This window comes from Staurois parvus, unplaced genomic scaffold (assembly GCF_062004578.1).
Source record: "Staurois parvus isolate SC_StPar_1 unplaced genomic scaffold, SC_StPar_1.0 ptg001209l, whole genome shotgun sequence".
Taxonomy (NCBI): Eukaryota; Metazoa; Chordata; class Amphibia; order Anura; family Ranidae; genus Staurois; species Staurois parvus.
Genome location: NW_028319005.1, coordinates 26,091 through 49,194, shown reverse-complemented (window position 1 = coordinate 49,194; position 23,104 = coordinate 26,091). Strand labels below are relative to the sequence as shown.

At 40.6% G+C, this 23,104-nt stretch overlaps 1 protein-coding gene across 2 annotated transcripts in view; it reads right to left on the bottom strand.

The window, feature by feature from the left end:
* Window positions 1-23,104, bottom strand: part of SSH1 (slingshot protein phosphatase 1) — a 66,023-nt gene that overhangs the window by 30,240 nt on the left and 12,679 nt on the right. The window contains exons 3-10 of one of the 2 annotated variants that reach the window (XM_089660189.1): window positions 11,991-12,094; window positions 9,600-9,664; window positions 8,018-8,139; window positions 7,722-7,790; window positions 4,817-4,882; window positions 2,174-2,368; window positions 830-923; window positions 620-748 (exon numbers count right to left, since the gene is read on the bottom strand). In XM_089660189.1, coding sequence (XP_089516315.1) covers window positions 620-748; window positions 830-923; window positions 2,174-2,368; window positions 4,817-4,882; window positions 7,722-7,790; window positions 8,018-8,139; window positions 9,600-9,664; window positions 11,991-12,094 — 844 coding nt within the window. Of the gene's footprint in view, window positions 1-619; window positions 749-829; window positions 924-2,173; window positions 2,369-4,816; window positions 4,883-7,721; window positions 7,808-8,017; window positions 8,140-9,599; window positions 9,665-11,990; window positions 12,095-23,104 lie in introns of those variants that run through there. The other variant, XM_089660191.1, reaches the window with a different exon arrangement.

Genomic DNA, 23,104 nt, shown 5'->3' with positions numbered 1-23,104 from the left:
AAACCTACATGTATGGGTGGTTTGATCAGGTTCAGGATTATGTGGTTATTATGGGTGGTAGAGTATGGGGCATTTGAGGTACTGCGGGGTTGGATAGTAGGTAGTATATGCTTGGTAGAGTTATGGTTTTTGAGTGAAAGATTAGGGGGAGTTATGGTTGTATGCAGTGCATGGTCTAAGTATGCTGGAGTGTTTAGGGGGACATTGGAGGCCCTGATGTAATGTGGGGGGACTCTGGGGACCCTGATGTAATGAAGGTAACATTTAACAGTGTAATTTCATGAAATAATTTACGGGGGCGTTTAGGGGTGAAATTAGGGGTGTAGCAGGGTAGGGGTTGGGTGAGGCAACTGGTGGCGAATAACTCTTAAGGCCTGGCTAGTAGCTCAGGACTTGAAATTTTAAGCACTGTGTTAAAGAAACAATAAAATGTCAGCTGAGCAGGCTACAGTGCACAGGGAAAATAAAGTCTTACATATAGGATTAAAAAAGGGGGATAGTGACAGACTGATAACCAGCTCCCAACTCGCACAAATAACCAATTCTGCTTAAATATTCAATTCTTTACTATAAAATAAGAAGTCAAAAATGTAGGTGTGTATTTACTATGTTTACATACCAAGTAAAGGTAATCAAAGATTAGAGATGCTTTATCCATTTGTCCCAAAATCACCAGCATCTCATTGTCTATGTATTCTTTGTACTCTTTTAAATTGCAGCTTAGTTTCTTTTCCAGCTCATTTCGAATCTAGGAAGAAGACAAAAGGGCTCAAAAAAAGATTTTACAATTCACTGGAATGTAGCATTGGAAAGATTGTATACTGCTCACTTCTTTACAAGTCACATTCTCCAAGTCTTTGCTCATCATGACACTCCGCAAAGTAGCTTTGATGACCCATTCAGTCCTTTCACCTTCACTTGGCCTATACAAGAGGAAATGCTAGAGTACATCAAAAACAGACAGGGAGATGTATACTGCACTTCAAGAGCACAAGAGCCAAGTGTAATGTATTGCACAACTGTATCCCATGTGATGTTTTCTTTCTTGTTCTCAATAAAAGAAGTGAAAGGTGCCTTCCCATTGCACAGAAAATGTTTCTAAAGATCTGCATACTCCCTGAAGGAAGTAGATATGCCTTGGGTTCTCTGACAACTGGTCATGCACTGCTTGAATTGTGGACAGTTGCTGATGAACTGGCTAAAATCCAAAAAGTGGGTGGCCCTATCAGCCCCCTCCCTTTTTTGAAAAATCAGATGAAGGCACAATTTGGGTAATTTGACAGCGAATGGGCTGGCTGTCAAAATACATAAGTCCCAGCAGGAAATTTGTACATCCATGGTGTGCAACATGAATGGAGGAATCTGTAAGATATTTATTGCAGTTTAGCCTAGTTCAAATTTCAATACCATGTCAAAAATCATTATTTAACCAAAATTTCCATCACACATTATATATAAAAAGGTGCCATCGGATGCTGCAAAATAAAACATTCCTTCATAATATAAAGTGTATACAAAGCAAACTTTTTTTTCTTTTTAGTTCTGGATAGAATAGGAAAGGATTAAGACCCTTTTTTTTTTTACTGTCTGTATAACATTGGGGGGTATTTCCCTTCACTTTTTGTACCAATGACACAGCAGGAAGTAAGAAAGGGATATCCATCATTAGACAGTTATTACCCATTAGAATATTTCACCTCACCACATGTCCCTGTGATCTCATAAAATGTTGGATTTCCTACCACTTTCTGTACACAGACCACCATGACCAACAGTAAAGTTATTTCCCCAGTGGAGGACACATACAGCAATAAAAACCTAAAAAGGAGGTTGTAATATTTCCATATTCTACTCAAAACGTACACATTTTGGCTTTATACACACTCTATAAGTTTCATTCCTCCCATAAGCAAAAATAATGAAAGTATTTACTAAAGTAATATCTGAATGGGTGCTTGGTGCAGCAAGGTCAGTAGACAATACATACATGGGTAAAAACTTTTACCCGGTTCTAATGACTATTTTTCAAAACCACCCCCTTTATATGTCCAAGATCATTGACTACGCCTGGTATTAGGCAACACGTGTAAAATAAAAATATGTTGCTATTTAACAGAAATGCTTCTTATTAGGATACACAAATTCAGAAATCTGATAGGACTAGGATACTCACTTTTCCATGAAGAGGATGGGGGAATCGGGCCGAGTAGACTCCAGGTCCTGCATGGTATTCCACTCATTTATGCAACTTTGGTCAGAGCAGATACAGCTCTCATAGTACGAGGCCCACACAAGAGCCAGCCCTCCAGGAAAGTAGTTGTATCGTCTGGCAACTTCACAGGCCTTGTGTAGGACTTGAAGGGCTGACCTGTTTTAGATTTTGAGAGAAAACAGACTTGAATAAACATGCATTAGGCCACAAAAAGCATAAAAGCAGATAATTAAGAAAAAAAATAAATAAATCTGTATTTAATATTTGCTATTCTTGTTACACACATCACACTTTGCCTAATCATTAACCTTCTTTAGTGTTCAGAAAATGATGTATGAAACATGCATTTTTCATTAAAAGAGAAGTATGAGCTTTTATTCCCCCCCCCTTCCCAAATTATACTTACTTAGGTGGATGCAGAATTGGTCCAATGCTGCATCGGTCCCCTGCCGGCTCTAAGTGTGAGAACTCAGCAATCACGTGACAGCTGAGTTCTCACATTCGCTCTGAGCGGAGAGCGGTGACTGTTGGTACCGCTGTCTGCTCTGCCCCTCCAGCGCTCACTCGAGCACTGGGCTGTGGAGGGAGAGGGAGCAGTTGGCTCAGCAGCTCGCTGAGAGGCTAAGCCAGGTGCCGCTCCAGACTCTTGGGGGGATCCCAACTTTAAAAAGTACGGATCTTTCCTCAGCCTGGACTGGCTGAGTGACGTCAGCCGACAGCGGGCTTCAGCCCACTGTCAGCTGAAACTGGGTCACAGGAGTGCAGAACGGACTGCACTCATGTAATCCACAGGAGAAGTACAGCCAAAATAATTTCTACTTTACACAATGCCTCACGTATGGTGGGATTCTACAGTGGTTCTTATCTGTAAAGGAAGAAAGGTATATACCCTAAAGCTGGTAGAAAATCTCAAAATATTACTATTTCAATAGCAGGACAGTAAACATTTATTTCACTTTTACACAATTCTTATCTACAGTGTATATATCCATAATATATACACACTCTGTTTTGATTTAACATCTTTATTGTTTCGGAAATCTTAATGGTTTCTGTTTATGATCGCAGTATGAAATTGCACAGATTCCTTTGCGTAAAAACAAACACAATAGACTATGAACTACACAGGTTCCCCTATTAGTGAAACTGTAAAAATAAGTTCATCTTTGCTTAGCCAGTATACAAGGGTGGCAGCTCTAAAGCAGTATTAAACATAAAACCAAATATGTAATATTTTGCAGCTTACAAATCATTAGATGTGGTGACTGCATTTGTTTTTTTAGGCTTTTTCCTTCTGTTTTCACCTGATGATCTGGCCAGTAACACACTGCCCGTATCAGAATGCCCCCACTCTGGATGAAAGAACACAGGGGCACCTTTGGGCAGCAGCATTGTCAGTCTTTGGGGAAGGGCGTGTTAGGTGTACTAGCAGATTTAGATACACTAACACACTGAAGCCAAACTCCAGCTCACTCTCCAGTTACACAAACAGTTACAGCAACAGTTTTGTTTCCTTTTAGGATAAAGGTTTTAAATAAACAAATAAAAGCTGATCGTTGCAAGCACCCTTGTCAGTGGTAAATGGCTTGTCTCTGCATTTTTACATTTACAAGAGAGCTTGTTCTTTTGAAAAAATAAAAGACTTACTGGCCAGATCACCACGTGAAAATACAGGAAAGAAAGCTTTAAAAAGAAAAAAACTATCACATCCAAGAATTGGTAAGTTGCAATACAATGTTTGCTTTTGGGTTTATTACCGCTTAAAGAGATAATACACATGGAAACTTCCTTAGTTTAATTAAATAGAAAAAGGACTACATTTTCGTGTTATTCAATGAAGCAATGTATAGGCCAGCATAGTCCTACACAGTGTTGCATGTCTGTTCATTTGTAAGTTATAGGGACAGATGTATACATATTGAAAGATCTTTGACAAAGGTCAGTGCAGTACCTGGCTTAATCTTCCAATGATCTACCATGCATTTATAAAGCTGCAATGAAACATTTGAGTGCATTGTGAAATTGTACTGCACATATAGTAAGTAATATATAACGCTTATACACAAAATCACAAATATATGAAACATACCTACTGAGCCCGCATGCCATAATTTTTGTCTATGCATGGTTAAGGATGGCTAAACAACATTAAAAACCCTGTGGAAGAATGATTCCTACAGCTACAAAAGTTTTTGGAATATATGAACAATTTGCTGAAACCGCATATTTCAGTAAAAACTTAGATGAAACAGTCATGTATGATTAATCTTAGCTGTTCTATGAAAACAGCAATTAAAAAGCACCAAAAGTAGTTAGTTTTGGCCTCTGTGCCCGTCCATTTGTATCATTTGCATTTGCCCTTAGGAAACCTAGGGAGGAATGTGAAGAAAAGACAAAGCTGGAAAGAATGAGAAGAAAAATTTGACAGGGAAGACAGATGGGATAGGAAGTCACAAGAACAAACAATAGCACTCTACCTTGTCCATGATACACTGTTATGATTACCTCTTCACTATCAGAAATGAGGTAATATTGGTGGTATCTAGCATATCAGAACAAGCATATGCATAATGATGACGAATGCAAACAACAACACTTGCTTACCACATGGCTTGGACGGATACTGGTTTGAACACATGGGTTCTCCCTGCAGTGTTGACACTAAATCCACTAAGCAAGGAGAAAATAAAAGAAGTTTAGTACTTAAAAAAAAAAAAAAAAATGAAATATTTCATAATGAAATGCACACATGCTGTTCTGCAGAGATCCAAGAAAAGTGTACATAATCACTCAGGAACAACTCTCCTCACCAGTGGACCCTTGCATAAGCAAAAGTCCAGCAGCACTTGCAGAGAACATATTATGCAGTATACAATATGCTTACATGATGTGATCTGTTGTCCATGATGCTACAGGATTTAAAAAAGCAATGTTGACCTTTCCTTATGAAAGGGTCCACAGTTTCAGTGAGTGACTTTCTGTGTGACAATGTGCACCTACCTTTCTTTGATCACTACAAGGCACAGCGTATTTGGGTTTTCAATACTGCAAGAATACTGGACTTTATTATTACAGAGTTGCTTGTAGTGTCAAATAGGGAACACACAAGCGTGGATGGGTCCCTGCAAATCTTTGAAGCAGTTAATCCACTGGGGATGCAGTTAAATATTTAAATAACAGAAATGGCTCTGGTTAATGTCTGGGAAAGATATGACCTAGTAAACAAACAATGCAGCAGTTGATACCTGTATCTTTTTTTTTTTTTTAGGCAATCTCCAGTCCCAACTGCACCTCCCCTTCTAGCTGTCAGACAGGATTATCTCTACCTAAAGACCTCCTTTTGCAGCCGCCCATAGAAGTTTCTATCTCATGCCATCAAGTTGCAGACTGCATAGGGAGAGTTACCCATATTTCAAAAAGCACTTCCTTTTATTAAAAAATTGTGAGTAAAAGTTGTATTTTTAAAAACTGCTCAAAGCTGAACTCCAGGGAGATAGAAAAGACATCAATAAATGCAGTCCTATACTCTTAAGGCCCCGTTCGAACCTGGTGTAGCAGAAACAACTGTTTCTATTCACAATTTTTAAAGCACAATTTAAAATGCAGAAACGCATGTTACGCATAGAGCAGCACATTCACTTCAATAAATGCATGTTTATCACCCAAAAGAAGCTCCTGCTCCTCTTTGGGCGACAAGCTGATCAAAAATCGCCCTATGCGAAAGGGACCTAATGCTTTATTAATTGTGTGGGGGTTTTTTTGTTTTGTGTTTTTAATATAAAAGTAAGAAGTGTAAGTAATTGAATTTGACTTGGTACCAGCCTCTTTCAATCAAGTGTACAGCAAAGCTCAGACAGTGGAGAGGAAGAACTGAGCAATGAACCAATCAGTGGTGCTCATGAGCTGACAAAAAACATGCGTACAAAGGAGAAAGCACAGTGACAGAAAGAGAAGCTTAGCAAAGTTCCTCTTCTCCTTTCACTGTTCAATCACAGGCTGAGGGGGATTAGGACCTTATTTTTTTTAACTGCAGCAAGGTAAACTTGGGTATTTTTCTCTGCCAGACAGGGCTGTGCTGTGTGGCAGAGATGTACAGATCTCAGGACTGGAGGTACAGAAATACAAAAAGGTATAACAGCTCCCATAAATGTTTTTTCTATCAGTGTATTCAGTTCTTTGCCTGAAGTCCAGCTCAAATAAAGTTGCAAGCATCAAGTGCCTTCTCTGTTGCTTCCTTTTGCTTGCGAGTAGTGAAAAAAACTTTAATACCCCAACTATACTAAAAAAAGTGAGTCAGCTTTAATATCAAAACAAATATTAGCAGAACTTACAGGCTCTTGCTGTTTTTATAAAGGTTTTCCACCACGTTTCCTCCTCATACTGCCCCCTGGTCACAATTCCCAAACCAAGTTATGTGGGTGCCTCTTGTGTTTGCCCAGGCCTTTGAAGCCCACCAGACGCTTCACTATGTTTATGTCCTTGTTTAGAACTACAATCGTACATGCTGCTATTCCCGAGAGGGACACAGAGCCAAAACCAAGCGGACTTGAAAGCTGTCAATCAAAAATGTGGGGAAGGAGGTGTGGCTGTATTTCTGTTACATCTTGCTCTGCCTCTGTGTGCAGCGCTGGGAATGGCTCTATGTAGTGGAACTTCATTAGGTCCAGGCAGGAACAGAGACACCCACATACCTGTCAGACAGTGCAGGCAGGGGGCAGTATGAGGGACATAGCAGGACGGACCCACACACTTTTTGCTATTAGCAGCTCAATTAGCAAACACAATGGAACAACCCTTAGGCTGGCCATACATTATACAATTCACTTGTACACATTTTCCTTTAGAGTTATCAAAACCATAATAGGAGATCAAGTCTAAACACACGCCCAGATTGCAATCACGCACGCCCTTGCACTACAAAAAGTTAAAAGGTAAATTGAAAGGAAATTTGCCAAGAAAATCGTGTAATGTATGGCCAGCTTAAGGCCCCTTGATGGCTACAATGAGGAAAAAAACACCCAAATATATGAAACATTTTTAAGTGAAAATGTATTACAACAAAAAACCTCTTTGCCAACACATTATAAAAAGTTAGCCTATAACAGGACAGCAGACATTTAAGTCATCTTTTCACTTCACTTTGTACCATTTGTATTTACTCATATGTCTGTTTCACCGTATAAATCACAGATGAGCTAATGATATTTAAATGTTTCATGCAGTAAACAAGCTGGTATGTACTCACTAACTGCATCAACAATGAATAATCTATGTATTTCAATAAACAATAAAAACATGTTTCAAATAGCAGTTTCACTTGTATTCCTTCACAATAAGGGAAAAAAAAACAGTATTAGATTTTATGCTCTCTTTAGAAAGGCCCTCCCAACCCTCTTGAATTGTACTGTAACTGTACTCTCTTCCTTATATTGCAAAGTGCCATGCAAACTGTTTGAGCTAAATAAATTCTGCATAATACCACCAGTAATAGAAGAAGATCACAACTCACCCATCTCCATCTAGGCGAATGGTGGTGTCACTCCATAAGTTCAGAACCATACCGATGGTGCAACTTTTACTGGGGCAGAAAACAAGCTGTTAGAGTGGATACAGTCAGGTCCATAAATATTGGGACATCGACACAATTCTAACATTTTTGGCTCTATAAACCACCACAATGGATTTGAAATGAAACAAACAAGATGTGCTTTAACTGCAGACTGTCAGCTTTAATTTGAGGGTATTTACATCCAAATCAGGTGAACGGTGTAGGAATTGCAACAGTTTGCATGCTGTATAACTCACCTTTCTTTACTGGTGAAATCCACCCCCAGAAGTATATTCTCCTCTGTGTCTTGCCGCCCACTACTGTACACCACAACCATGTAACGCACACGATCTGACCAGCTGCTCTCCAGGCGGACAGCCTTTAACAAACAAACAAACAATCTCTGTAAGCATTTGAAGGTTGACCATAGACTTTAAGAGGGCCAAAAAAAACAAAACAAAAACACCAAAAAAACCCCCCAAAATTTCAAGTTGAATGTTCTTTTGTCTGTTTTTTCTCTGAGTCACGGAGCACAGTTCCCCCTTTATATCAGTGTCCAAAGTCCTTCTTTACATCACAGTTCACCCTTTAAAGCAGTCCCACAGTGTTCTCAGTTCCCCCTTCACATGACAGATCACAGTACTCTTTACAGCGCAGTCCGCTTTATACCACAGTGCCCCTTTACAGTGCAATTCCCTTTATCACAGTGCCGTTTTGCAGTGCAGTCCCCTTTATATCACTGTGCCCCTTTACATTACAGTGCCCCTGGCAATCACAGCCTCCCCATCACAGTGCCCTTGCAGTAATGGCCCTTCTTTCGTCTTTTACATCACAGTGCCATCTTTCAATCTCAGCCAGTCCTGCAGAGTCCTACCTTCAGCAGGGCAGAGGCAGTTATTGGCCTGGGTGTTCTCTCCCAGATCTCCCGCCCTGCCAACAATGTCATGCTATTAGCAGGGCAGGGGACGGGAGGGCGATTACCCACTTGTTAATATGAAAAGACTCCCGCTCTGTCCCGATCTGCTGCTCTCCTGCCCCTCTGGGGAAATCATCCTATCAGCAGGGCAGAGGGCAGGAGACCAGGGAGAGGACATGCAGGCTACTATGTTACACCGGCATGGTCCAGACAGGATTGTCACAGACTGCTGTCGCTACTCACCTTCTGCTGGGTGGCCCAGTTATCAACAGGCCTTGGACTGGTACCGGTCCATGACCTGGGCGCTGGGGACCCTGCCCTAAATAAAAGGCACAAAAAAAATGAAAAGGTGCCTCCCCATTCCCCAGTTTCTGCTGCACTTACCTCCATGGATGATTAGCAGTCAATATCCACACTGCTGATGCAGCGGTCCGGTGATATCTTCCCCTTCTTTTTTTAGGGCTTCCAGGATGGATAAGAGTGATTCCGATTGGTCAAAGTGGTCATGCACCAGGGAGGGTGTAGGATGTCAGTTCACCTTGTCATCTTTTGTGCAAAGATGAACTTGTATCTTAAATAACCTTTGAACCCTCCTTCTTTCCCATTCTTTTTAAAAACATTCCTTTTTTTTTAAATTTATCCTTCCTTTTCTTCTCTATTCTCTGGCTACAGGTGGCATTGTGTTCTTCAACTACAATAAACAGCTATTACTAATCATTTACACAAAAAAAAACTAAAAAACACTTGTGTGCTTACTTTACACACATTGCCATGACAATGTGTAAAAGATCTAGGCAGTTCCTTTACATGAACCTTAAGAATCTTCCATTATAAAATTGTAATTTTAATACTGTTGATGAGTAGTCAAAGTTCCTAATTTAAAGAAAAAAAGTTAGCATCTATGTACATGTGGTGAATCTTACCAGTTTGATACGATCCTCAGAACGGAGAAGATTTATCATCACCTGGAGGTGCTGAGGTAGATCTCCTAGAAAAAAAAAAGCGCAAAAAAAAAAAAAAGCATAAGTATAACTAAAAAGGCAAAACTATTGCTATTTTAAAGTATGCTAATTTTCAAATTTTTGTTGGGATGTAATCACGGGCATTTTTGCCCTATTTATATATAACTAATTAATATCTGTTAAGCCCCTGTAGTGTCCCCTCTTGCCACCCTTGGGAGTGGCCTGGAGCAGTGTATTCTTTCCATGGCCCCAACTGGGAGATTCTTGGAGGTGGCAAAACGTGTTGGTTTAAATTGTTTCCAAAACTGCATTAAACATGATCTATGATTCAAGTACAATTTATTCAAGTAATTCATGTATACATGTGCCTTTAAAGTCCCAAAAAAAGGGTTTGTTCCATATTTTAGACAAATTTAGTTATACAGTAGATGAAGCGTAAACAGCCTGAAGTCTGTCTCTTGAATTACAATGGCCACAGAAGAACATATCACTGTAAAATGCGTGGTTTCCTAGGTTATTCATGTGCCCACCTGCCCAAGAATGCCTTGTTTACATGGGCTGCTTTTGTGATAGCACTTAAAATCAATCTGCTGCGTTTCACTTTTAGGCCTGTTTAACACCGGGAATTGCACAGGACCACGCTGTGTGTTCCTGTTCAATTCACATGCAGTTTTGTGCGGTGCAATTTTTAGCCCATTCATCCTGAATGGGCTGAAATTGCACTGCACCACATTTAGTGCATACAAACTCACTGCAATTACAACTGCCTGTGTGAACAAGGATTTAAAAACGGTAGTAAACTTTTTCTTTTTTTACGGAAACAAACACACCATGGGCACCGTGTGGTTTACGCAACAATGTGCTAGTATGCACAGCATACTAGCACATTATGACATCTTAACTTAAAACAAAGTCTTTCAGCGGTGCACTGTCACCACTGACAGGATTTCCATCTTCACCAGGTCTTCCTTCCGGGGTTCGCAAGCTGCAGCTGCTTGAATGGCAGAGCAATGATGACGCCTCTCCCGCAAATGCGCAGGTGACATCACTGGCTGAATCCGACAAGTTTAGGAGATATTCACTGTACCTACAGGTTAGTTTTATGTAGATAAAGTCGGGAACCATGTGAGGATGAATAAAATTTCTGTTTATTTCATCCAAGGAGTACACATGTTCCAAACAGAGCCAACATTAGGGGGATTTCCTCCATCCACCTCATGTGTGGATGAAAAGCTGTTGTATGGCATCTATGGCCAGCTTTACACAGTCTCAATGTACAGGGAAGGCAGAAAGCCTTGTTACCAGTCAAGGCAGTTTGCATGCATGTATGCAGTTGACAATTCACATATATGCAGATTGGATGCAGTTTGAACCGCATCCAATCCGCATTACATGTGAAATAACATAGGCAAAAGGTACATATTCACCAGCACACCATGGATCTCCAATATGGTCCAAAAAGGGTTTTTATTGCAAAAAGATCACATCAGAAAAGAAAATGAAATGTTTCAGCGCCGCGCAGGTCCCCTTCATGAGGCATGTAATGAGCACTGGCCGTGTGGATTCAGTGCGGATTGAAAAAAAAAGAGTTATGTGCAGTTCGGTTCAGGTGCGGATAACAGGCTATTGACTTCTATGAGAACAGTTTCTAAACTGCACATCATCAGCTGTAAACAGGATAAAATCCTGACCTGATCCTGATCTAAACATGTCCTGATCCACTGAATAACTACTGTATCATTTAGCTGTGAAACCTGAGCTTCATTCCACACCACACGGCACTAAAAAATACATACATAAAACTACTGCATGCACTGCGACCAAATAAAATTAAATAAAATGTAAGTTTGAGACATTCCAGTAATGTTCTAACAATAAGAAAGGGGTTTAGTGTGCTGCACAGTTTCCAGCACTTTGGCACACCAGTGATTATGCCGTAGTGTATGCAGCTGGTGTGAATAAGCTGTTAAAAATATATATGAAAAATGATACACCACGTACAAATATGCTGTATCCAACTGCAACAAGTAACATTTTCAAATAAAATACAAACTAAATCTAAAAAAAAAAAAAAAAAATGAAGTATATGTGGAAGAAATATAACAAGGGGTTGTAATAAAAGAAAATAAATAAAATATTCAGCCTTGAACTAAAGCACTTTCCATTAAAGTTCAAGCGATTGTTTCATCTTTCCCCTGAGGTCAGCTGGAAGACCTACGTTCTGAAACATTTGTCAGATTGGAAGGCATGCATGTGATCTGCCCCAAGGAATCAAAGTAACACAATTAGCTGCAAAGCCAATAACGATCCTGTATCCCTCAGATATCCTTTGACCTTACGGCCACCCCGTACCAGCATTCTTGTGCAAGTGTAGAAGACTCCTTTGTCCTTGGTAGCAGTTGCCCTGCTGCAGGAAGAGGGCAGCACCCTTCACCATGAAAAAGCTGTCGCTCAAACTGAAAAAAAAAAGAACATAAGCATATACAAGATAGAGTAAGAGTTAATAAAATCCAACTGATTCCAGACCAAGTCCAAATATATATTTTTTGATGGCAGCAAAGGTTAAATTGTAAATAAATACATATTTTAATAAGTACAAAACCATTATCATTCATGTTCAGCTCTGGTGAATAAGGAACACTAAAAGTACAAAAAGCAAAGCTCTATGATAACAAATTTCATCAATGCAAATCACCAAACACACTGAAGACACAACAAAACTTCAAATGCAAATAAGAATATCTCCATACTATTTAAAGGGCAAAGTTATGTCACGTGTGAGTGAGCGTATGTTCCTTATTTCTTGATAAACAAATGAGCTTCCGGCACAGTGAAAAATATGACAGTACCTACACTTGGTTCAGACTGGCTTCCAATGGTCCTGCACTGCTGCTCTCCATGTGAGAAGCATCATAATGGGGTACAGTCACATGCACCTCTAAAGCATTTGAAGACGCACTAGCCATTAAATCCTCCAAAGAAGGATTTATTGTATTCTATCCCAGATTTCAATCAGTCCTGCAGCCCTGCCTTTTCATAGCCAAGCAAACAAAATAAAAAGTAAAAGATTTTTCTGCAGCCCAAGATGAACAAAAAAAAAAATTGGTGTGTTTAATATCTTCTTCTCGGATGCGTCCATCCCTTCACACGGGAAAGATGACTTAACGTTTCTCTAATTCATTCACATGGCAGCATTATTAGGTCACTGGAGGGATGGTAATACTCATCAGTATCATATAGCATAGAATAGCCTGTCAGTGAGTAGTACAAAGAGCTGTGTCATCAAAAGGTCAATACTAAAGTCCATATGATGTGCCAAGAGACATTAAATTTGTATGGAAATATTATAGAACACAGTCATTACATCTGTTTTGCGCTTTTACAAGCTGATTTTTGTATGAAAACCAATAATAGCACTAAACAAGTGGAGCCTTATCAGATACTTAAAGGCAAAGTCTAGAAAAGGAGATGACAAACTAAATCAATGCAGCCAGTGTGGTTGGGTTCCCATTACCCACATTTGTCACTGCAGTGAATGGTGATGAAAAGCTGATGATATTCCCAAATGTGATAAACGATGTCAACTCATCAGTGCTTTGATTCAGGAATCAATACTCTTCCAGACAAGTTTTGGCAATAAAACTGAATTAAGCCCTATAAATCTCACAGTTAAAGTTTTAATGGTCTTTTCTGGCACAGGTGTACAATCAGAGCAGCCAAGTTGAAAATACACTTCAGAACTTACAGGTGGCACTCAACATTCCTTGGAATGTATTATTGCTATGGACAGTTCTCCCTATTCAAAGCTTTCTATCCATTTCCATTCATAGTTAGTTACATAGTTAGTCTGGGTGAAAGACAAAAGTCCATCCAGTACAATCATATATAAAAAAAAAAAAAAAAAAAAAAAAAAGTTATCCTACACCCACAGTTGATCCAGAGGAAGGCAAAAAACCCCCCAGCAAAGCATGATCCAATTTGCTCCTGCTTGGAAAAAAAAATATTCCTTCCTGATCCCCCGAGAGGCAATCAGATATTCCCTGGATCAACTTTACCTATAAATGTTAGTATCCAATTATATTCTGTGTATCCAAGAAACAATCCAGGCCTTTTTTCAAGCAATCCACTGAGCTGGCCAGAACCAACTCTTGAGGTAGTCTATTCCACATTTTCACAGCTCTCACTGTGAAGAAACCTTTCCATATTTGGAGATTACATTTCTTTTCCTCCAGACGTAAAGAGTGCCCCCTTGTCCTCTGTGATGACCTCAGGGTGAATAACACTACACCGATTTCACTATATGAACCACTGATGTATTTATACATGTTGATCATATCCCCCCTTAATCTCTTCTTCTCAAGAGAAAATAAATTCAGTTCCTCTAATCTTTCCTCATTCATGCTAAAAGGATTGGTTAGTACCTTTTCTAAACTATTACAAACACAAAACGTAACATGAAATACCCATTATCCAATTCAGTGGTCAATAGCCAAAGCATTTGTGACAAATTATGAAAACTTACAGAATTAAGGCAGCGAAGCTCTCCAGTCATCCCAGTCTACAGAAGAGCACAGTTCTGTGAGCAGCAAGAATATGTACTGGCACTGGGGACAAAGGCAGCTGACCAGTCCCTTCCTACACAACAGTCCTCTCAGCAACACATCCCAGACAGATGAAAAGACGACTGGACTGGCCTGGCATGTAACATGAATACAAAAGTGGAACAAAACATCTGGGAACTATGGCTTATCTTAGCAGCACAAAGTATAGTACAAGGACTGTTGATTAAAAGGAGAATTCCACGTTTTTGCAATATGGGTGCATGTACTGTATTTGCCGGCGTATAAGACGACCCCCCTACTTTTCCTGCTAAAATGTAGTGTTTGGGCTATACTCGCCGTATAAGACTACCCCTCTTCCAATGCACACCAGTGGGAGGAATAGTGCCCCATCATTGATGTCAGTGGGAGGAATAGTGCCCCATCATTGGCATTAGTGGCAGGAATAGTGTCCCATCATTGGTATCAGTGGAGGAATAGTGCTCCATCATTGGTGTCAGTGGGAGGAACAGTGCCCCATCATTGGTGTCAGTGGGAGGAATAGTGCCCCATCATTGGTATCAGTGGCAGGAATAGTGCCCCATCATTGGTATCAGTGGGGGGAATAGGTGCCCCATCATTGGTATCAGTGGCAGGAATGGTGCCCCATCATTGGTATCAGTGGCAGGAATAGTGCCCCATCATTGATGTCAGTGGGAGGAATGGTGTCCCATCATTGGTGTCAGTGAGGGGTGGAATAGTGCCCCATCATTGGTGTCAGTGGGGGGTGGAATAGTGCCCCATCGTTGGTGTCAGTGGGGGGGGGGAATAGTGCCCCATCATTGGTGTCAGTGGGGGGGAGGAATAGTGCCCCATCGTTGGTGTCAGTGGGAGGAATAGTGCCCCATCATTGGTATCAGTGACACCAATGATGGGGCACTATTCCTCCCACTGAGACTTGCTGACCCTGTTCTCGTATGGTGCTGCTGCAGCCAGCATATGTGGTTGCAGCAGCACCTCTACACAGAACCTTACCTGCTGCTCCGGCACTCAATTTTCGCGGGGTCGCTCGGCTCCGCCCCCTCGCCGGTGATTGGCCGCCTGTGTGCCTTTCCTGAGCTACAGTTCTGGCGGCCAATCACCGGTGAGGAGGCGGAGCCGAGCAGCCGCACGAACATCCAGTGGCCGAACTGAAGGAGACGCCGCGCTTCCTGGACCGGATCGTCGTGGGACTGGATCCAGGTAAGAGACATCAACCCCTGCAAACCCCTGTACTTAATGCCGCAGCCCCCCCTAACATGTGTACCGGCGTATAAGACGACCCCCGACTTTTGAGAAGATTTTCAAGGGTCAAAAAGTCGTCTTATACGCCGGCAAATACGGTAATTGTTTTTGCAAATGTGCACGCTTTGGCTGCTGTGGAGCACAGGTGGAATGCTCCTACAGACTATTCCTCCAGCTCAGGTCTATACCAATGTAAAAGGATTCCAGTTAAGGAACTGAAGAAAATCTAAATGGACTACAAGGACAGTGAAGATGCCACACTTGTGCTCCATTGAGAACTACATGTAGTTGTTTCATTCACAATTCTCTGTGAATGCATGACGAGGCTGTGTGGAGCCATACACAGCTAAAAAAAATTAAAATTTTACAGGAGCTGGTGTGGAGAAGAACCCCTGAATTGTGAAGGGGGGGGGGGTGGACTCTGAGGAGGTTTCATGTTAAACCCTAAATATGGGTGTAACATGAATCATACTCTGAAAGGCAGAGTTAGCATCACTGCTCCACGAGAGTAGAGATGAAGGCTTAGTTGTTGACTTTTGACAAAGTCAAAAACTGCCGATCAGTTGTTCAGGATGCACATTTTTCAAATTACATCCGGAGTGGGAATTTAAAGAGATCAACTCTTCCTTCAGAAAGTTTGCCCTGCTAAGCTGCTAGTATATACAAAATGTAGGCAATTAAAAAAAAGGTACCTGAAAATATTGTAAGTAAGCGTGAATTAAATAAATAAAACTCCCCAGCCCTTTAACCTATTCTAATCTGCCCACACCCACCCAGGTGCGTTGTTGTGTTTACAACCATGTTGCAGAATACCTGTCCGCAGCTACACTACAATCATTTTCCATAGACTTAAAAGGAGGCCTTTCCTGAACCATATGGCTATGGCCTATTCAAATCTTTAGAAAACTGCTGTGCCTGCACTACTGTCCCTGTACGTCTTCCATGACAAGTTTACTTTACTCGAAGTTAGGCCAATATGAATGTGTAGATGGTAGAACAAAGTGGGCAGATCCAACGTTGACATGAAGGGGTTTATTTACTAAAGCTGGAGAGTCCAAAATCAGACTCCCTTCTGCACAGAAACCAATCAGCTTCTAACCTCAGCTTGTTCAATGAAGCTTTGGCAATGAAACCTGGAAGCTGATTGGTTTCTATGCAGAAGGGAGTCTGATTTTGGACTCTCCAGCTTTAGTAAATAAACCCCGAAGTGTCAGAGTTTTGCTGATCAGAATGGGATGTTTTGGCAGTAGTTGCAGGTCTAACATGCTATAGTTAGTGTGTGCAGGCAACTCTAGGTGCACTTTATTCCAAACAATTATTTTTGTTTTACTGACAGGGTCATTTTAATAAACGAAGTTTAGACTGCGTTTGTCTATTTGGAAAAAGTTAAAGGATAAGTTCATCTTTGGGAACATGTTATATGTTCCACTCGTTTTTAGGGTATAACATTATTTATTTATTACAGGTACTTCTATAGCGCTGTCTATTTTTGCATCGCTTTACGTATTGTACATTCACATCAGTCCCTAACCCTCAAGGGGTGCACAATCTAAGGTCCCTAACTTACATTCATACATACACATACTAGGAACAATTTAGAAAGGATCCAACTCACCTACCAGCATGTCTTTGGAGCGTGGGAGGAAACTGGAAAACCCGGAGGAAACCCACACAGGCACAGGGAGAACAAGCAAACTCCAGGCAGGTGGTGCCGTGGTTGTGATTCGATCCAATGACTCTAGTATTGCCAGGCAGAAGTACTAACCATTTAGCTACTGTACTGCCCACATGTAACATGCTCCTACTGCTGCAGCCGCTGCCTGATCCCCCCCCTCCCTGTGACAGCAGTATGAGGAGAAGTTCCCCGTACTAGTTGTCAGTTTTTTGGTTTTTTTTTAAAACAGCGCGGCCGTGCAGGGCTCCACCCACTCAGCCGCGTCATTCATTCATAGAGTTCTGTGAATGAACTACAAGTATCAACAACCTTTGCGAATGTCGGCTTGTAGTTCTAAATAAACTACCATGGCGCTGTTGAGCGCTGTGATAGTTCATTAAGTCTTCTTGTCAGTGTTAAACTGTCTGCTTGTACGAGGTACGATCATACAGATTAAACTGACAGTCTGTTGGAGACCTGTACGGCACCAGTGATCGGTTTCTCAGCAGTTTTCGGAGGATTTCTCTTGGTGTTTAGCACAGGCAGGATTACACTGCCTTTTAGAGGGAGTGGTTTTCTTTCAGTTAGGAGATTTAAGATTCACAAACTGGACTCTTTCAATCAGTTTATTTATTTCAGGTACTTGTATAGCAACGTCAATATACGCAGCGCTTTACATACATATTGTACACTCATATCAGTCCCTAACCCTCCAGGGGTGCACAATCTAAGGTAATCAGTTGTTCCTTTACATTTTTATGTTCAATGAACATGCACACTACTGCTAGTTTTATACAGAAATTGCACAAGGCAATCTAAAATTCAAAGTTATACATGACACTTGAACACATACAAAGATGGCCACACCTTCAAGAAGACACACCACCACATGTCTGAACATACACGGACATGAGGAATTAGCCTTACTTATACACAAGGTTATGTTCTTGATTGTGCAGTAGAGTTTACAGGTATCATGTAAAGAACACATGAATAAACAAACTCTTGTAACCTGGCAAACTTTTAACACCATACGAGATGGAGTTAATAAAGATTAACTTATATTTAGCCTTCTCCATGGGTGACGTTCCCTGCGTGTCACGCCTGATGACGAGTCAGCAGATTATGCTAACAAAAGTCAAACAGAAAAGGCTCTCTTCTAGTAATAAGAAATGAGGCTCATTGTCCTTCTGGCTGACTCAGCCGTCGTGACTGACCTTTTGGGGAAAAGGCACAAAGAAAAAAGCAGCAGCAGAAAAAGACCCCACTGTGTGGGTAAAAGGAGGCACAAAGTTGCTAGCAACTTTAACCCCTCATTGGTCACCCGAATCCACAACAAGAGAACAGCTACCTAGACCTAGACTAGAAAATGAGGGAGAATACCAAATAACAGATTCAGGCTCCAATATAAAATCTCCATGTTAACAAGACAGATTTGTAGCTAGACAAACAGCTAGCACTTGAAGTAAAAAAGAAAAGCAAGTAATGAAATACAGATTTACAATCTGTGCACATTAACTGCTATACATTCCAAAGGATTTGTAGTTTTGTTCAGTCACACTCAAGATTCACTGTTGCCTGCCAGACAGCACAGCCCGGTCCCGGACCTCACTTTTTTCCACTGGAATTAAAGAACAATACCAAGCCTCAGATTGGATAGTGAAGGAAGAGCATAACATTGATGTTCAGTCCTATTAGCAATGCATATAAGTGTTAGACTAACATCCCTAGGCAAAGAAATAGAGCCTTACTGCTTGTGGGCCAATGTAAAAAGGCAACGGTTCGCATCCAACTTGCTTTTCTTTCTCAAACAAGTCAAAGTGAATGCAAAGGCAAGAATGTTGTGCTTCCATTTGCCTATGTCTACACAAGCCTTTTCAATGCTTCTGGTGATAAAGATTACAAGAGGCTCATATAAAAATAGATCAGGGTACCATCCTAAAAATACACTGAGGGCCCAATCAAACTTGCGCATTGCTGCAAAATGCGTACAATGGTGCGTAACATGATACAATGAAGTGCCTTTCACCGTACCTAGCACAATGCATGGCAGCACATCACAATATACAAATCATGCTTGTTCACTTTGTCTCTTGCAGTAGCAACCTATACAAATTCAATGGGCAGAATTCTAGTGTGAAGGAGGCCTGAAAGTTATTTTGCATTGAATACATAAATGGAATGGCCTGGAGTCCCATTCTTCCAGTCTTCATTGCTGCAGAGTGCAAGGGTACTTATGGCAGTACCTAAATCCCATCCTAACAATGTGGACGCTGCCCATTTTCCTGCTAGTTTTACACTAGTGGCTGCAGGCCAGGAGGGCATGTTTATGTTGTTTGATGGGACAGCTGTAAGATTGGTCACCTTTGCTATATTCACCAAGAGGAAGATCACAGGAACATGGATTAGGGTAAGACTGACAGAGCAGGGGGGAGGGCTAAATGCTCCCGTTTTTCCTCCCAAGCTGTCCTTCAGATGATATGTACGAGTAAAATTGATTATTGGGCTACACTTATAAAATAACAGCCAGGTTTTCCATAGCAATCACATTCTAGTTGTTTCTTATGAAGGAACCATAAAAAGACACGACAGCCACACTTACATCTGAGTGACCCGGAGTACAGTGTTAGCCTGGAAACTCATGTCTTCATTTTTACAGGGGCCCATAAACCACCTGTATGTACGCACTCCAAGGTTGGCAGTGTGAATGAGTCCTTTTGCATGCACAGATGCAATTAGCCCTGGCAACAAGTCACTCTCCTTTACCCCCTCCTCCCTGAGAGTGCTAGGTAGGATGCACTGTCCCTAATGTCCCCATGCATTTGAAACACAGTGGGAGCATGCTCCACAACCCAGAGGTTCAGGAAGCGGTAACTGGAGCCAGGGGCAGTGAAAAAAGAGACCATATGTATATCTGTGCACACTGGAGACAAGGGGGCTTGTATTTGCACTGGGGAATGTTTACTTTGATATTGAGAATGCATAAAGGTAAAAAATTCCTGACATTTAGTACTACTTTAGCCACACTCCAAGTATGGAAAAACTCACTAATCAATACTGAGGCTACAGGAAAAATCTAAAAGAATGGGCAACCTCAATAGTCTAAAGTTACGCACAGGAAGCAGGCCAAACCCAACAATCATAGAAGCTGGGCATTGTCAGCAAGCCAAAGCTCCCTAATTTTCAAAATCCCAAAGTGATCTGCAGGACATCATTATTTACATGTAAACACTTAGCTCTGCCTGCTATCTGTTGCAAGCAGAGGTTGGAATGCTTTTGTACGGCTCAAAGGTTTACATTAAAAGTGGTCTCTCAAGTCACTCTCTCAATTAATATTAGCTATTTTAAATACTTATGTTGCTAGCTTTAGTAAATAGATAATTAATTTTTTTACATTTCTTAAGTTAATTCCTTGTTCCAATGCCTAGGCAAATGATCCTCCTGCCTGCATGTCTGAGCTAAGGGCAGACGGATTCCAGGAAGTAAATGCTACATGAATCATCTGCCCTTACTCAAGATGGCCACAACCAGAAATGCTAGAGGGTGTTTTTCTAAGTGATTTATCAGCAAAATAAAGCAGGGAAAAATGGATAGGTGGGGGAATATGCTTTGAATATTAAAAACTAATTAAATTGCACTTTTGGTTTGTGGTACTCCAATACAGTGTAGTTTTAAGGATACATTCACATATGTGCATTGCGGCAAGGCACGGACACTGAAAGAGAATAAATGTATCACTTTGTTCTTGCTGGTTAACCCCATACACTACCTAAAACGTCAGTTGCACAGCTACAGAAAACCATGCATGACAAGGTAGACAATGTAAATTAGCAGATTCTCAGGTAGCAATAGTTGATTGGTGCTCTAATCAAAGTTCCTTGATACTGCGAAACAAATTGCTATGTGGCAAGCCTGGCCATGCTGTTAGATATACTTTGAAGTTTTCACATGCCTTGTCATGTGTCAAAATCAATATACAACACAAACTAAACAAACTAATAGAAAAAGAGGCAGGGCAGATCACATTATACTGCTTGGACTATTTGTGAGCAAAAGCTGGGAGGCAAAAGGCACCACTGTACAGTGAAACAAAACAAAAGTGGTGCTGCGCTAATCCTCTATAAGTGTATAAACACCATGTACAACTGATGAAAAGACAAAGAGAATGGTGAAAAAAACAAAAAAACACAGTAAAGAGAATGGAAAATACGTGAAGGAGTAGTGACAACAAATGCGTAAATCAGAAAATACATAAACAATGATATTCAATGTGCAAAAAAATGAGAACTCCCCTATTGCAAGGTGGGGAAAAAAAAAGTGGACAGGGGTGCTACATACCACCTGTAAGAAAAATGGTGGGCAAGACCACCAATGGTGAACAAAATGCTCTAAGTGAACAAATGATAAATGAACATAAACGTGAAAAAGTGGCAACAGACACGTGATCATGGATATAATACCACATAGAGGACGTAATCCACAATATAACAGATAACAAGTAAGTATCAAATGCATAAGCGAAAAAATGACATGTATAATAAAGACAAAAAAAGACAACTGTGCCATAAAAATTGTGAACTAAACTTGCAATAGTGGAGTTTTCATTGTTTGCACATTGAATATCGTTTATGTATTTTCTGGTTACGCATTTGTTGTCACTTCATGTTTTTTTCTATTCGCTTTACTGTTTTGTTCACCGTTATCTTTGTTTTTTCATCAGTTGTATTTAGTGTTTATACACTTATAGACGATTAGCGCAGCACCAATTTCGTTTTGTTTTTCTCCACTATTTGGTATTATTATTATACAGGATTTATATAGCGCCAACAGTTTACTCAGCACTTTACAATATAACGGGAGACAATACAGCAACAATACAAGAGGGATTTGAGGGCCCTGCTCCTTGGAGCTTACAATCTAGGAGGGAGGGGCTAGTGGTACAAAAGGTATTAACTGTGGGGGATGGACTGGTTGGAAGAGTAGAAGATTCCAGTATTAGCGGAGGGCAGGACAGGCTTCCCAGAAGAGATAGGTTTTCAGAGATCGCCTAAAAGTGAGCAGAGTAGGCGATAGTCTGATAAATTGGGCTAGAGGTAATATAGGTGTTAGCAGCTATTCCTGGTTTTTGTTTTCTGGGTTTATATTTTTCTTTGGGTTGGGGTATAGTGACAGTGCAGGAGGTCTATTTTTGTTAACTACTGTATAGTGGATATCTCTTGAAGTGGGCTAAAGGGGGGGGGGCTGTAGAAATCAATATGTAAAGCACTGCATAAACTGTCGGTGCTGTATATCAGATACCTGTAATTAATAAAAATAAACTCTTAGAAAAGGTTACCTTGTCCTTTAAGACATAACTTTAGGCTGTGGGAAAGACAGAAAGAGGCAGATCTGCTCTAAAGCTTTAGTTACATGGTTGATTGTAAACAAACAAGTTCACAAGAAAATCTAATATTATACAACATGTATATAACACCAACAGTTTGCACAGAGCTTTACAAGATAAAGGGAGATGGTACAGTTACAATACAAGAGGGTTAGGAGGGCCCAGTTACTTCTGTTTCCCTGATTTACAAAGTTACCGGTTCAGCCCAATCCCAGAAAATTTCAGGCAAAAGTTTGATGACAGAACCTATTTGTCTGTTCCACTAAAAAAAAAAATCTTCAAAAAAGTAACTGGTATGTTGAGAGATGAAGGACTGGGAGACCCTGAAGGCATTCTGACACTACAGCTTTGATGCTTATGATACTTTTACTCAATATTGGAATTTGTGAAACTATATTGCCACAAATTATTTTCTTAAATGTACTGCAATGTACAATAGTGTGATCTCAAAATATATAACCGTAAAAAGGCAAGGATGAAATCAAAGTACTCAAGTGTACCAGCATTACATCTTTGTAAATCAATGTAACACTCATACCACAACAGAGGATTGAATGAATATATGGCAATTACAGCTTTGCTTTTCTAAATAAACCCAAGCTTGCTG